Source organism: Limulus polyphemus, unplaced genomic scaffold, assembly GCF_000517525.1.
Source record: "Limulus polyphemus unplaced genomic scaffold, Limulus_polyphemus-2.1.2 Scaffold4395, whole genome shotgun sequence".
Classification (NCBI taxonomy): Eukaryota; Metazoa; Arthropoda; class Merostomata; order Xiphosura; family Limulidae; genus Limulus; species Limulus polyphemus.
This window is the reverse complement of record NW_013670005.1, coordinates 74711-90420: the sequence shown is the minus strand read 5'-3', so window position 1 is coordinate 90420 and position 15710 is coordinate 74711. Positions and strand designations below refer to the sequence as shown.

The 15710-nt window shown below is 30.8% G+C and overlaps 1 protein-coding gene across 1 annotated transcript; it reads left to right on the top strand.

The window, feature by feature from the left end:
* Positions 1-274: 274 nt before the first annotated feature.
* On the top strand, positions 275-14473 carry LOC111088771 (protein piccolo-like). Its single transcript, XM_022399705.1, has 7 exons — positions 275-374; positions 2514-2594; positions 4046-4147; positions 4675-4809; positions 5508-5615; positions 6275-6417; positions 12384-14473. Exons 1-7 carry the CDS (start codon positions 275-277, stop codon positions 12540-12542), a joined length of 828 nt encoding a protein of 275 aa, XP_022255413.1. The 3' UTR covers positions 12543-14473.
* Positions 14474-15710: the final 1237 nt, after the last annotated feature.

Sequence of the window (15710 nt, the reverse complement as noted above, 5' to 3'; positions counted from 1 at the left end):
TATCTAAGAAAAAAGGGAGATTTGGATGCTTTTTTATAGATTTCAGCAAAATCTTTGATACTGTTTCTAATGAAATATTGTGGAACAAAGCAATTGAAAATGGAAAAAAGGAAATATTTTTAAAGTGGTTTTGAGTGTGTATAAAAATATTATATCACGTGTAATAACTCAGAAAGGACTAACAGGATTTTTAAATCTGAAGAAGGAAAAAAGGCAAGGTTGTATGATAAGCCCCTTCCTATTTGTTATCTATATGCATGACGTTATAACACAAATGAAAGAACATGATGTTAATAATAAGATATATACTACAGCACCTCCTTTGCATGTAGATGATATAGTGTTGTGTAGTGAAACACCTGTAAAACCGCAAAGTAAGCGTTTTAGAGAACTTTTATAAATCAACTAATTTATGTATTAGTATGCTGAAATCAAGAGTTATAACTTTTAGAACCAGAGGTATCTTAAAATCATTCGAGTGTTGATTCATAGGTAATGAAAGGTTGGAGGTAGTTTCGTTTTATAAGAACTTGCGAATTACAAAAACTCAGTTAAATAAGCTGAAAAGACGAGTAGTAACTCGTTTGTTTGTTTGTTTTTAATTATGCACAAAGCTACACAAGGGCTATCTGTGCTCTGCCCACCACGGGTATCGAAACCCGGTTTCTAGCGTTGTAAGTCCGCAGACATACCGCTGTGCCACTGGGGGGCAGTAACTCGTAACCTTGATAACTTCAAATTTATTGTATGGAGCAGAACTATGGGGTTTTACTGATTAGATATCAATGAAAAAAAAAAGTATCAAATATGTTTTGTAAGAATTATTTAGGGGTCTCAAAGAGTGCTACAAATGTAGCAGTATTAAGTGAATGTGGGAAGCTACTTTTAGCTATTCAGTATAAACAAAGATGTATAAGGTATTGGGTTAATATTATTATATGTTTTGTAAGTATTATTTAGGGGTCTCAAAGAGTGCTACAAATGTAGCTGTATTAAGTGAATGTGGGAAGCTATCTTCAGCTGTTCAGTATAAACAAAGATGTATAAGGTATTGGATTAATATTATTATATGTTTTGTAAGTATTATTTAGGGGTCTCAAAGAGTGCTACAAATGTAGCTGTATTAAATGAATGTGGGAAGCTATCTTTAGCTGCTCAGTATAAACAAAGATGTATAAGGTATTGGGTTAAGCTTATAAAAATGGAAAGTAACAGTTTCCCTAAAGCAAGATGAAAAAGAAAGAATAACATGGGCATGTAAAATAAGGCATTGTATTTTCACACATGGGGAGCACAACACAATGAAAATGAAGAACTTTTCCTAAAAAAATTTATGCAAAGACTTGGTATTCAGATGTATGTGATTGTAATAAAATGGATAAAATATGTCAGACTTAAATCGGTAATATTTTATAGTTTAAAAGGTCAGCTTTGGCAAAATTACATATCTCAAAGTATAATTCTGAACTAGAAATATGAAAATATACATACATCAGAAAGATGGTGTAATTATTGCTTGAGAAATGAAATAAAAGTTGTAGGAGATGAGTATTGTGTTATAAATTTTTGTCTACAGTTTAGTGAATTACAAAAATTATATATACATATATATATTTATATATACATATATATTAAATCTAGTCATTATAAGTATAATTAATTATTGAAAAATAAAAAAGTAAAAATGCTTAATAATTTAAGTATATTTATTGCTAAAATACTGAGAATGAAGCAAAAATTCACCACAGTAAATATATATTAAAGAGATGTTGGTTTAAACTTAAACTATTTTGATGTACTAGGGCAGCGGCTTAAGACATCTGACACAAGGTTATTATTATAAACACTCAGTACCTACTATCCCAATCTCTCTTTATGTTGTTGAATTAATGTTCCTATATCCTGTTCTAACTGGAGTTATTCTATAATTCTATATATTATAACTAATGACACTTAAGCAATGGCAGTAATTACTTCCCTTTTTGTTTCATACGTATTCAGCAGCATAAATGATGAGGCATACTTACGAATTTTCTGTTTAGCTATTTTCATGAGATGAATCTAATAAACACTTTTTGCTTTAGAATGTTTTGGAGAAGAGACATGTTCACTCTATCGATTGTATGTACAACGTTAATGAAACATATTTCCCAACTGCAAAGCTTAGTAGCCGTCATAATTCATCTTGTCACAACGTAATTAGACTTGGAAATTAGATTCTTGGAAAATGTAACAACGAAACAAAAATTAAAATTTGCTTAAGAATCATTCGTTATTTATCTTTGATTGTTCAGTTTTATGCATTACTTAACATATATTTATATAAGTTATCATCAGCAGGTAAAGTTATGGAATCCTAGTTTCTTATTTATTTGGTAAATATCAGGAATATTTTTCCAGTTCGTTAAGATAACAATCTTGGACCTATAGCTCATTTGATAAATATATATCTAACATGTTAGCTCATATGCTTATAGAATTTATGATATTAAAACTTTTTCTTCATTCCACAGTTCTGTATTCAAGTAGGCCGAAAATAAGAGAACGGGCTAGAAGTGCCAGCTTTAGAATTCACCGACCATCAAGTTCTGAAAGTGAGTATATTTATGGAATCAGAAATCACAAAAATTATTTCAAAAGTCATAGGAGAGAAAATATTTTGTCATAGTTATGGTTAAGAATATTTCGAATTTAGATGTATAGGAAAGAAGATTGCATTTTGTCGATTGCTTATATCCTATATTGGTAAATATTTTTCTACCTGTTCTTCTATAATTATTTGAGATTTCTTTTTAATATTCAAAGCTTACACATTCGGCACCTTATAGTAATTTGTATCTTGTAGCAGAATATCGGTTAAAAGTGAAATTTTCCTTATACTAGCAATTAAGTTAATACCAAGGAAAATTATTTTTGTGTTTTAAAAATGTAAATTATGATGTATCCTTAGTATATCGAAACCGGAGGTTATATGAAAGAAAAAGCAACGTATGTTTCTTTTATTATAGCTATCCATTATAGTGTCTTTAATTCAGAAATTTGTTTATAAAATATTTTGTACGTAAAATTTATACGTTTAGAAAAATTGGAGCTCTAAATATAATAAAATCTTAATACAGATTAACAGTTTTCATCCCTGTGCGTTAACTCCATTTAGAGAAAACGCGTTATTATGTCTTTTTGATGGTGTTTTTGTCGTTGCAAAAGGTTCTCGTTTTCAGAGAGGTTAGTGTGCCGAACTGTGAATCCGAAGGTCCGTGGTTCGTGGTCAGCTGCCGTAAAATCATGTTCTGCAAGTTTGAGATCCTGTGTGTGTGTGTTATTGGAGTAACGACCAAATCCACTATTCGATCGGTGCTTTAATCTATCAGTCCAAAATTAGGAATGGCTAGAGCAAACAAATAAATCACTTTCACAGTCAAGTCTTTCGCACAGATTTTCCTATGTTCATTTTGTACATTACGAGGCCACACCTTTATGAGTAATGTTTTAAACTGTCCATTTCGCTTCTTTTCAAGGTATAACCTTCAACCCCAGGTGGCTCAGGAGCAAGTCTGAGGGCTTATGACGCTAAAAATCGCGATTTGATAATGACGGTGGGTAGAGTACAAATAACCCATTGTGTAGCTTTGAGCTTGACAACAAACAAACAAATAAGTTTTATTGGCAGCATTTTGAACACAGCTGTCGTGGGCAGTTGTTTTTTGTGCCTGTGCAGTATTTTCCTTTTGAAAACACATAATTATAAACAGTTTTATTTTTTAATGTTATTGCTTCTGAGAGTGCCTATCTTCTACACGGGGATTTTGTCAAAACGCAGTTTTCAGCTTTTAAATGGACGTTTTGTGGACCACGTTTCTAGTCATTTTGTATCATCTAATTTTGGAGTATACATTTTTTATGAGTAATGTGTTACGTTTCTTCACTTTTAAAAGCATATGTATATTTTGGTGATTTTTTGTCATTGAGCATATTGAAAAACAAATAAGTAATGGAGCTTACTTTTTTAAATTCTATTTATCTGCTGTCACTTTTGCCCTCTAAGGAGATGTGGAAGAACAGAAGAATCTGGGAAACTTGGTCAAAGAAAAACTATCTCGGACACTGAGCTTAAGATGGGATAAAGACCAGAGGTCTGTGGGTCTAGGTAGGATGAGTAGTGTAGTTTTAGTGTAGTAGAGCATTTAGCGTTTCCAAGGTTACTGCATCTGTAGCTTCCTCGTGAGCCAAATGTGATACATGCTGATTGATTGTGGTTAGCTTTACCGTTTTTCTCATTTATTCAAGACCGGTGAAACCAGAGTATTTTTTTATAGTTCTTAGATACAGAAGATTAAATTGTGAAACACGAAATAACATCTGGACTTGTTTTCTTTCATCATAAGTTAAATGTTATACAGTAGAAAAAATTTTCAATTTAGAAAGCCTAGTCAAATAAATTTAAGTATATGAAACTGTGAAAATTAATTGGAAATGATTTTTTTTATCGTTTGCCATGGCTAAAAAAAATATCCACTTTCTTTTTATACTTACTTTTTCGCTAGTATTTCAACTTTATTTTATGTATGACAAATAATGACAGCGTGATATGGAGTACTAATATGAGCCATTTTGTTTACTATTTAGTGGTTTAACTTTTTTGCTACCAGCTAACATAATCGAATATTACAACAGGAACCAACTTAGCATCAGCTCAATCAAGTCCAGATTTTACTCCAGAAAATGAGGTACCTGAAATGGCGATTGGAGCAAATGGTATCCGCCGAGGTCCTGGCCAGGTGTTTTCTAGGAAAATCAAACTAAGTGATGGTAAGAGTTTAAGAATATCACGAATATTTTCGATATAAGTGTAAAAATACTGTATATGATATATGGAATGAAACATTTGATGAGAAAATTACAAGCCTATCACATAACGTATAAAATATTACAACATAATTACTTTAGGAACACCAATTATTTCGACTTAATGAGTCCAATTGATTTCAATAACACTATAAAATAGAACCAAAAATTTACTACCTGACAATCACCAATGATATATTTTATCAACCGCTGACAACCTTAAATTTGAATTGACTCAACAACATACTAAATATACAATTAATATAAAGCCGAAAAAAAACAATTGATTGTAGGAATTGGATAACAATAATCAATACTTGTATTCAAAACGATAGAAGTTTAACCAGATTCTAGTTAAAGTGGCAGTTATTAGGAAACGATAATATATTTCTAGTAATTTTCACATTTTCTTGTGATCACAGAAGAAAAACTTGTAAAATAAATAATAAATTGTACTTTATGTAGTTATGTTTGTGTTTTTTTACTCACTTTCAATACCTTGAAATCTTCAGAATGCTATTACTGTATACTTTATATATATTCTATGTTTTATTTCTTGGATAAAATATTTGATATTTTGAAGATGGGTTTACTAAAGAATTGTAATGTGACATTACCAGTTAAAAGTAATACTTTCTTCACTTTATCATACCTTCTAACAGACACATTGGGAGACATTAAATTAGGGTTTCTAATAACCAAAGGTCAACTTGAAGTACAAGTCATCTGTGCCCGTGAGCTGAGTCTGAATCCATCAGGACAGCCTCCTGGTATTGTTCTAGTAATATATTATATTTTCCTTTATAATTCTTTAATTCTACAGTTAGGCATTTGAACCTCGCGATTTTAATACAGTTTAAAACAACATTTACATTATATGTTTTTGTGTTGTTGTGATAATGATTTCAGCCCTCTGGCTATTCATGTTACAAGTACTCTCCTCAAGAGCGAAAACTTATTGAAAAATGACTTGAGTAATGTCTATAAATAGTTTTTATATTGTTTAATAAACAAATAATTTATCATCTCATTAGGACTGCTTTCCTAGTATACACAATTAATTTTATATACGTTAGGTTACAGTAACACGTTCATTGTGATTACCAGACTACGATTCGATCTAAAATACAAAATCAAGAAGGTTTTTGTTTGTCCTTGTAAACAGCAATATGGTTGTTCTAATTTTTTAAAAGATATTAAAATATTTATCTGTAGAAAGTTGGCGAACATATGTATATTTAAATTACCTTATTTTTCATCTTTGTGTTTAAATGGATATTAGTTGAAAGTAATGAGATTTATATGGATTTCAAAAAATTCCGCTTATTTCGCTACCGAAAAAGGAAGGATTCTAAAGTACTCTTAATCTTTCCTTTCCAAGTGAATCTAGTTTGAAGTGCCTGATTTTGTAGAGTACCCATATTTTTAGATACCTACGTAAAAACGTATTTGAAACAAGGAGAAAGACAAATGCAGAAAAGAAAAACACGAGTTGTAAGACACTCATCAGAACCGCAGTATCGCCAGACGCTCAAGTACAACGCTTTAGATACTCAAGGTCGTCGGTTATTGGTTAGTAACCATATGAGTTAATAATAGGCTTAGAGGTTTTACTGTATGATGCTCACACCACCTGGATCTGATCATATTGTTTGAATCCGGTTATACCTCATTTATGTTTATCATACTATGTAAATCAGACAACATCTCTTTGATCCCTCATTTTATTCACGATAAGTATCTTTATTGACATCTTATGAAACCGTTTTTCAATTATGACTGTGTAGTAAAAGCTAATTCTTTGATTTCTAGCAATTTTTCACATAGGATATGTAAGTATAGACTCTCTCTCTATACACACATATACACATTATATTATTGGCGTAAACGTTTCTTTCTTGCATTTGTTTTTGCGTATATTGTCTTCTCAAACATTCGTCGAAGGAAATTGTTTATCAATTTAGAAAATATGCTTTAGAATTAAGATTAGGAAATTATAAAATAGTTCTTTACGGACTTTCAGAGTGCTGCGCAGTAAATGGCCATACCTGAATTCTAAAATATATTTTGTCTTCGTTTGTTTGAAGTTAAGCACAAAGCAATACAAGGGGCTATCTGTGCTCTGCCCACCACGGGTAGCAAAACCCGGATTTTAGCGTTGTAAGTCTGAAGACATACCGCTGTGCTACTGTGGGACTATTTTTGTCTTCATTTAGGAAATATGGTCAGAGTAAGAAAAATAAACCACTTCCATAAAAACAACTCAAAACATTAAGAAATAAAAACCAAATATTTAAGTAATCTATTTGAAATAAATAAATAAATATGCATGTAAATTTTGGTAACCTTCAAAATCAAATTTTAACATTCTTTAACTGGAAGTAATAACTAATAGAATTTTTTATTTCCTTGATCAGTTATGTGTTTAGGATTTTAACTTATTTTTGCAACTGTGTTTGTTTGAGGACATTGCCCGTTTTATAGGGTTATATTTTATTTCAAGGAATAAGCTTGAAATTATTTCTTCAGATAAAGATAACACAATTCCTCCCTCACGTTAACAGAATAGATAGTCAGAGAAAAATAACAAAACTAAAACCGACAGATCTATGTTAGTGCGCATACGGAATGAGACTTAAATTAATAAAACATTTTACTATTTGCCTCTTATGCATGAAGGCCTAGTGTTTGAACTAATCATATACTGAAGAACACGCTCTTCACTTTCAGTCACTGAAAAGTTAAGGAAGTGACAGGCACTTCCACTATTCAGTTAAGAATAGCTGTATAAGCGGCAGGTGCTGCAGATTGGTTTTTATATTTTATTGCAAAACTACACAATGTGCTATCTGCGCTGTGTCAATCATGGGATCAAACGTCAAATTTTAGCGTCATAAGCCCTGAAACTTACCGCTGTATCACTAGGGGACTATTAATTATTTGCGCTTCTTCTAATTAGTTGTTCTAAGTTAATAACGGCTGTTCCTGAACCTTGGGGTCTCAGACCTGACCGTTTAATTTATTTATCGCATAAGGTGCAGTTCATGTTTAAAAGAAGTGAATATCAAATAGAAACAATGGACAAACGGTTCCATTAAAATTATCGTAAAACATTCTTTGTCGAGTATTTTGTTTTAATAATAATGAAAGGAGTTGCAAATTGTTTCTTTATAATAAAAAAAATAAACATGATATCAGACCCAGTTCGCAATAAAATTATATCTGAAAAATAAAAATAAAGCTATAAAAGACGCATAATTTATATCCCTGATTAATATTTTTCAAGTCGAAACCAACCTTTTAAAATATCGCTACATGCTATATGAACGGGACTAATTTGATGAAGGAAAAACCATTATTCAAGACCGTAATAATTCGAGTAAGTGCAAATCAGCATACAAAAAAACTTTGCTATTTGTCTTGTGTTGAAATAGCCTATTAGATTTATTACACCAGTAAATATCGGTCTTCGTTTTTTGTTTTGTTTGAATGTAACAATATCTTTTTCATTTGCTTTCAAATCGAACCAAAAAACAGAAATATTCCTTTGCCACTAGATCAGAATTGTGATCACACTTTAAACAAATGTTAACACACCTTTTACAGATTTTGTAGTGCTCAAGTTTAAAGAAACTAGTATTTTTAAGACAAAGAACCAGAGTTTTAATTTGTTAGAAATATTTAAACATCTGTGGAATTTGCAAGTGCTAAACATGCACCTTGCTTTACATACTACAGTTACAGAATACTTTAGATTTCAAGTTTAATACTTTAAAGTTACTAATTTTCTATCAGTTACTCTGAATGTGGGTGGTTTAATATGGATGCTTTTGATTTCCTAGTTATTTTATTATATTAGGAAAAGTAGAGTTTAAAGACATTGTTATCGTTTCACTTAAATGAATGTGTATAAAATTACATATTTTTGAATAAAAAATTAAATATATTTTATATTTGTTCTATGAAATATTTATCTGCATTTGAGAACGAATATTTAAAATATCTTCATAAAATACACACTCAGATGCGTTAGTTTGATAGATTCAGTTCTTTATATGTATTTTAGTTTCTGTGCAGTATGATTATTGAAAATATGTATTAAACCTTATACTACATTAGCAACAACAAATTAGATTTAACTTACGCTGGGAGTATAGTTGCATTTCAATGGCTTACCTGTTTATTTATATTCCAGTAATGTTATTAATATTACAGAGCATAGTACTGTTTTCGTTTTCGATAGTAATAAATTTTTAATATACCACCTAATTTCTTTTCCATCGCGTTTGTCCGTCGGTTGACCGCAGTAAATTTACGGACTTATAAATGTCATATGCGGGATTCAATTCCCTGCTATGGACACAACAGATAGCCCAATGTGGCTGTGTTCTAAAACATACAACCGTACAGTCCATCACGTTAATACATGTTGAAGACTATTATGGAGGCTAGAAAACCAAAGTTAAATGATATCATACTAGAAACGAGTATACATTACTGTGTACTTTTCTGAACTTTGAAATAAAGACTCTGGTAATAGTTTCGGCAGTGTCTTACAGGGAAGAAATGTTCTTTCCGGTGTATATCTTATGTGGTGAAATTTGATCAGATATTTTCTATTGGATGCAAGTATTGAGGAAATAGTTTAGTTTGAAATGGCCAAACGGATATGAGTTATTAATTGCACAGCTTTCAGCAATCATTCTTTCTATGAAATTTTCTATTTTACAGATAAGTTTGGAAAATTTGCAGTTTTTGTTGAGGTCAAAACTATCATATGTATGAAAATTGCATTATTTCTATTTCCGTTCTTAGCATGATCATTAATGTTTTGTAATTCTTATTTTTTTCTCCAACGTAAACTATTTCATGTGAATGACAAGTTCTTATATAGACGCCTTGTTTTCTATTTGCTTGTCGGTAATTGTTTGATGTTGGATTGTTTGTAAGTGATGATAAATTCATTTTTATTATAATATTTTCTATAGATTTAAACTCAGTGCTATAGCTTAAACAAAGTTGGTTCTTCTTCTTCTGTTGTTCTACAGCCTTGGCCAAAAATTTTCCATATTTTGTAATAAATAAAATCATTATTATTAAGATGGAATACAAATAAACTTAGCGCTGTTAACATGAGAAATGCACGTTATATTAATCATCTTCATATGCAGTGTGTATAATGATACAGGCTCTATGGACATCATGAACGATCTATTAGAAGAGCAAACAATTTTATCAAACACCTCTAGAAATATGTGTAATTCAATAAACCTTACCAAAACATATATGATGACAAAATATAACATCTAATTATTATAAATAGCGTCTATAACCTTATATCAGTTCATATTAAACATTCAGTACTTGGTTGGTCCTCCTCGTACTCTAATAATCTCCGCAAGGCGACGTGGCATACTGTCGGTGAGGTTATTGATGTAATCCACCGTGATTTCATCCCACATTGTCACTAGAAGGCGCTGCAACTCAGCTACAGTAGCTCGTTTAGGGTCGTGTTTAATTTTCCAGTTCAGTCATTTCGGGCAGTAGTTTTTCGACGTCTATCAGTAGACTTTCCTGAAACAACGTTCTGGATACAGTACACTTGGGGTACCCTACTATTCTGGCAATGTCCATTTGCTTCATAACATTTCTGAACAGTCGAACAATTGACGAGGCATGACTCTAAACCAAGTACAGAAGAATTGTCTGAACAAAGCGTTGATCTGTTTCGAAAGACATTATACCAAAAGTACACCCTTTTATACAAAACAGGTGCGTGTGTGTGTGTGTTTTAATGAACAAATGCTCAAGACAACTTATACATATCATAATAACAACTCGTACATGTTTGTCCGATCATACCCTACCTTCTCTGTTACTACTCGAGCATTTACTCAATAACTACTTTATGCATGTAGACAATAACATTAATATAGAACAGAATGCAAACATTTTGGCCAACACTGTAGTTCCTTCATTATATTTAAGAAAACGTTTGTAGCTTTAATGATGTGTATGTTTGATAAAAATTTAAAGGGTATCACAATTCTTTTAGAGTATACAGTTGTTCTGAATTTCTTGTACTAATGTTCACTTATTCTATAGGCTCTTAAAAACATAAAGGTAACGTTAGAGGTTTTAATCATTTTATGGTAGCTTGAGAAAAAATAAATGTAACTTAGAGGGTTTATAGATCTTCGCGTTAATTCTAGTTATAGGCGTGTTTATGAAAAGGGAGATTTATTGTTTCCAATTCAGCTTTAAGATGTATAGTTCTGTAAAGACGGTTTAGTTGCTTTAAAGAAATATTAGAAATTATATATGTTGTTGACCAAACTGATAAAATATTATCTACGTAGCGCAACCAGGAAATCTTCATACTTCCATTTACTGGAAGTAATTCAGATTCAAAAATATTCCATGAAAATGTTAGATAGCAAATAGAAAATGGAGAAAACCTCTATAGCTACCTTTATGTTTCTCAAAGCCTAAAGAATTGTGATCCACTAACATGAGAACGAGAATCTAACATCAAACAAACCCCTACAAGAAGGTAGAAATCAAGACCATTCACGTGAAAGGATTACGTTGGTGAGACAGGAATATACTAAACACAATAACCACAGAACATGAAAGAGATGATAAGAATGAAAGTAGAAATAATTCCATTTTCTTAATCATGACAGTTTTAGACACTACATAAACTCGAAATCTTCCAAACTTATCCGTAAAACAGAAGATTATCTAGAAAGTGTTAGTAACAGTATACCGAACGTCATTACTTCTGACGGTTATTTCAAACTAAACTATTTTCTCAACTTGTGAATCCTACAGAAAATATGGGATCAGATTTCACCACACAATATGTAAGCTGGATGAAACTGTGTTCTCTGTGAGACTTGGGCGACCGAGAAGGGCATGGGAAAGTTCCGAAACTAATATCGGAGTACTTATATCAAAGTTCCAAAAATGTATGAGTTCAAATGATGTGTTTTTACTAATAATGTATTTCACGGTTCTCATCTCACGTTACCGTTTCATTCCTTCCCACAAGTGTCCGTAAATAGTGGATATTAGTTTAAATAAGCGGATTGTTCTAGCCTGGAACACACGTATCTGCTTCAACACTATAATTACATTTCACCTATTACGCTCGTTAATAAAGGCTTAATCTGATAGATAAGGTATTTTATATAGTGTGTGAGCCTCACTACTACAGTTACCTCTCCTACCTATACATATTTTACTGTTTCTACTGCATAACGTATGTATTTAGGTAATATGCTTACATTTGTATGTGGTTGGATTAGTAGGTGGCTGTGTGTAAGCTTCTTAAATTTATTAATACATATTTTCATGAAATAATTATAAGACAATAGAAATGTGCTTGATTTAGTCCTACCTATAGTGCTTTACACTTACAGGCATACGTAGAAAATAATATATAATGTTCAGAATATTTTAACAAATGTTTATTAAATATTTTCTGATTATTGACACATAATGTATATGTTGTTGTTCTTATATATGTTGTCCAGGTAATGGTATGGGAACGACAAAAAGGTTTTGAACACAACCAACCAATAGGGGCAGTAGAGATTCAGTTGGACCGGTTGGATTTCTCCAGATTAATGTTTTGCTGGTATCCATTGTATCCAATATTACATGTGGATGTGGAGTCGAACGAATCCACCTAATTATACATAAGACAATCTTCATTATTGTCGGAATCTGGCACAGATAAGCTGCATGCTTAGAAGATGCGCCATTGTTTCAAGTCTTCTGGGGTACCACTTGTAACTAGGGTGAAAGTGGTCAATCCATTGTTTCAGGTCTTGTTGAGTACACCTTGTAACTAGGGTGAAAGTGGCCAATCCATTGTTTCAGGTCTTGTGGAGTACATCTTGTAACTAGGGTGAAAGTGGCCAATCCATTGTTTCAGGTCTTGTGGAGTACATCTTGTAACTAGGGTGAAAGTGGCCAATCCATTGTTTCAGGTCTTGTGGAGTACATCTTGTAACCAGGATGAAAATGTTACTTTCTTTGCTTTGTAAAACCTTATTCACTTGTCCTGCACGGCAACAGTCGATGTTCTAACTAAAAAATAACGTGGTACGACATTGTTGTATTTTAAAACTTATTTTAATAACGTTATGTATAAAATATATTCTAGTCTCATTCTTCAAAAAAAGAGCGAAAATTATTATTGTTACTGAAGTCAAAATATCGACATAGAGATTTTGAATTATTTAAAGCGAAATTCAACAGAATTAACAGTATTTCCTCAGGCTTTAAATTTAACATTGCTTTTAATATTTTCAAGAAGAGCTTTGGTGGAATAATGATTAAATCTATGTGTGTAACATTAACAGTCACAATTTGTTTTTCAAGAGCCTTTGGCATGAAAAAAATGATTTCTATGACAAAGCACTGAGTTAAGATCGCGAAATTTAAGTTACATCGAGTATGTACATTTAATAAATTCTATAGCGTGGTAGTATTTGGCAGAGAAAAAGGGATAATGTTATTCAGTTTTTAGAATTATTTCATCCGGTCTGTATGGTGTGGGTTTATTAGCTAAAAGGTGTTGCAACTAAATATCAATTAAAATTATGTTGTATTTTGCTCTCAACGTTTACTAAATGTTATGATAATTTAATGTGTTTCTATTTTATCAAAACAGGCATCTTTCAGTTGATTTTTGTGCTTAAAATATCTTATATATACAACTATGATTTTATATTGAAACTGTCCATTAACTCAATGAACAACAAAATAGTATAAACACATTGAAACAAAATGAGTTTTTTTAAGGTTATAAATTTGCTTATTTCGAATATTAATTAATATTAATAAAGAGTAATTATGTCAAAATATCTCATTTTGTTATGAGTGGTTTATGTTATATCGTCAGCAGTTTTATTTTGATTCTTTTGATTGAGTCCCATAGAAAATAGTTTTTATAGGGTTATATTACTTACAATAAGCATTAAACTATCTGTATAATCAAGGCATAGTAAGTGTTCTTTTACATGTTTTTTGCTATTTTAAGTTGGAAGTTCTACCTTAACGAAAAGCTTCCTACGTTTAACCTGTGTAAATAATTTTGTTTGTAATACTTTTTTAGGGATTAGTTACTTATTTACTTGGAGAATGATGTTATTAAAGTACATGTACACATTGGATCCGGGATTGTTTTTATTGTCAGATGTAACACCAATCCAGACTTTTACAACAGTACTGATGTTGATGAGACTAACACATGCCTTATTGTTTAGAATTCTAGCATCATGAAAGTGCGCCTCCATATGGAATTCTTCCCTAAAACAGTCATGAATTAATATATGTGCCGTTGATTTATTGTAAACATTTCAAATATCTTAACCATTTTGCTTCCATGCATTAATCACCATCCTCATGTGTTTAACTGAATTAATATAAGGTTAATTCGTTTGATAATGTGTCTTCAGAGAAACAAGTATCCAATTTATATGTTCCAGGATTGAACATTATAGTTTCCTCAGAATGAAAAGTTTCCACAGTATACCTTGCATATAGATAAATAAAATAAGTTGTTTAAGTTTCAAAAAAAAAGTTATCTTAGGAAAATATTATATTTCTTTGTATAATGTAATATATTTGTACTTTTATGTTTTTTTTTTATTAGAATGCGTAGATATTTTGCATTTATTACGCTTTTCTAGCATTATATGAAAAGATGTATCTGTCTAAAATACATTCTAGAATTACCTTTGCACAGCTATAGAATTGTACTGTTGTTATTTAAGTATGTTTTAAATTAAACTATCACATACTTAACATCAGTATAAGTAATTTCTATTTATAGTTCGGCTGTGTAAATATACTTTTTATTGTTTCTATCATCATTAACTTAACTATTTAAACCTATGTCATTTAGTCAAGAGCTACACTTGTGATCCCTTATTTAATAACTTGTTGTGTTTTCCAATTTGGTCGTTAAGAATCCATAAAAGACCACATTTTTGTGACAGTTTAATCTTGTAATGACGAAAATTCATTTTGGCGTTTTCTTATTGAATTATGTTAAGAGAAAAATTATTAAAGGATTTGGTCTGTATTTTTATCAGTTTTGATCTTTTTATTTCTTTGTTTTTGTTTTTTATATTGTATCAAGTAAATTTTAATTAAATATATTATATTTTGGTCGAAATGTATTTTTTTAACAAAAGTAATGAAAGCAAATTAAAGAATTATTTCTCGATAAAATCACTACAATATAGTAGAAAATCTAAGGTTTAAAGTAAGCCTTATGAAAATAGCATTCCCGTGACTCTTGAAAACAAAATATTTCCTGTGATCTAGATTTTTAATTATCTAGGTGAAATAAAATAAATATGTTCATATCAAACCAATATACAATCACATTAGACCACAATTTAACTGATTCAAATATACAGAGAACATAATATGTTTTTTATATATATCTTATATAACGCCCATGTTGGCGAAGCGTGATCTATAGATTAGTCATTTCTTTGACATTTGTATTAATAACACTGATAATCAATTTTAAGAAATGTTTCTTTACTGGCTCTCTATGGTTCCCAGTAAGAATAATATAATAGTATTTCTATGGCACACTTCTCCTATGCCATAAAGGCCAATACCTCGCCAACCTTAATGATATATATAAGTTTAAAAATGAATATCTTACTATGTACCCTCCTTGATAATATACATATTCGTCATTAGTTTAACACTAAGTCAGCTCGATTATTTATAAAGAATATTTTCTATTGCTAATAAATCCCCTCTCTGCGGTGGCTCAATAGCTAGTCTGAATACTTAACGCTAAAAATTGCGTTTCGTGCTTATTAACAAAA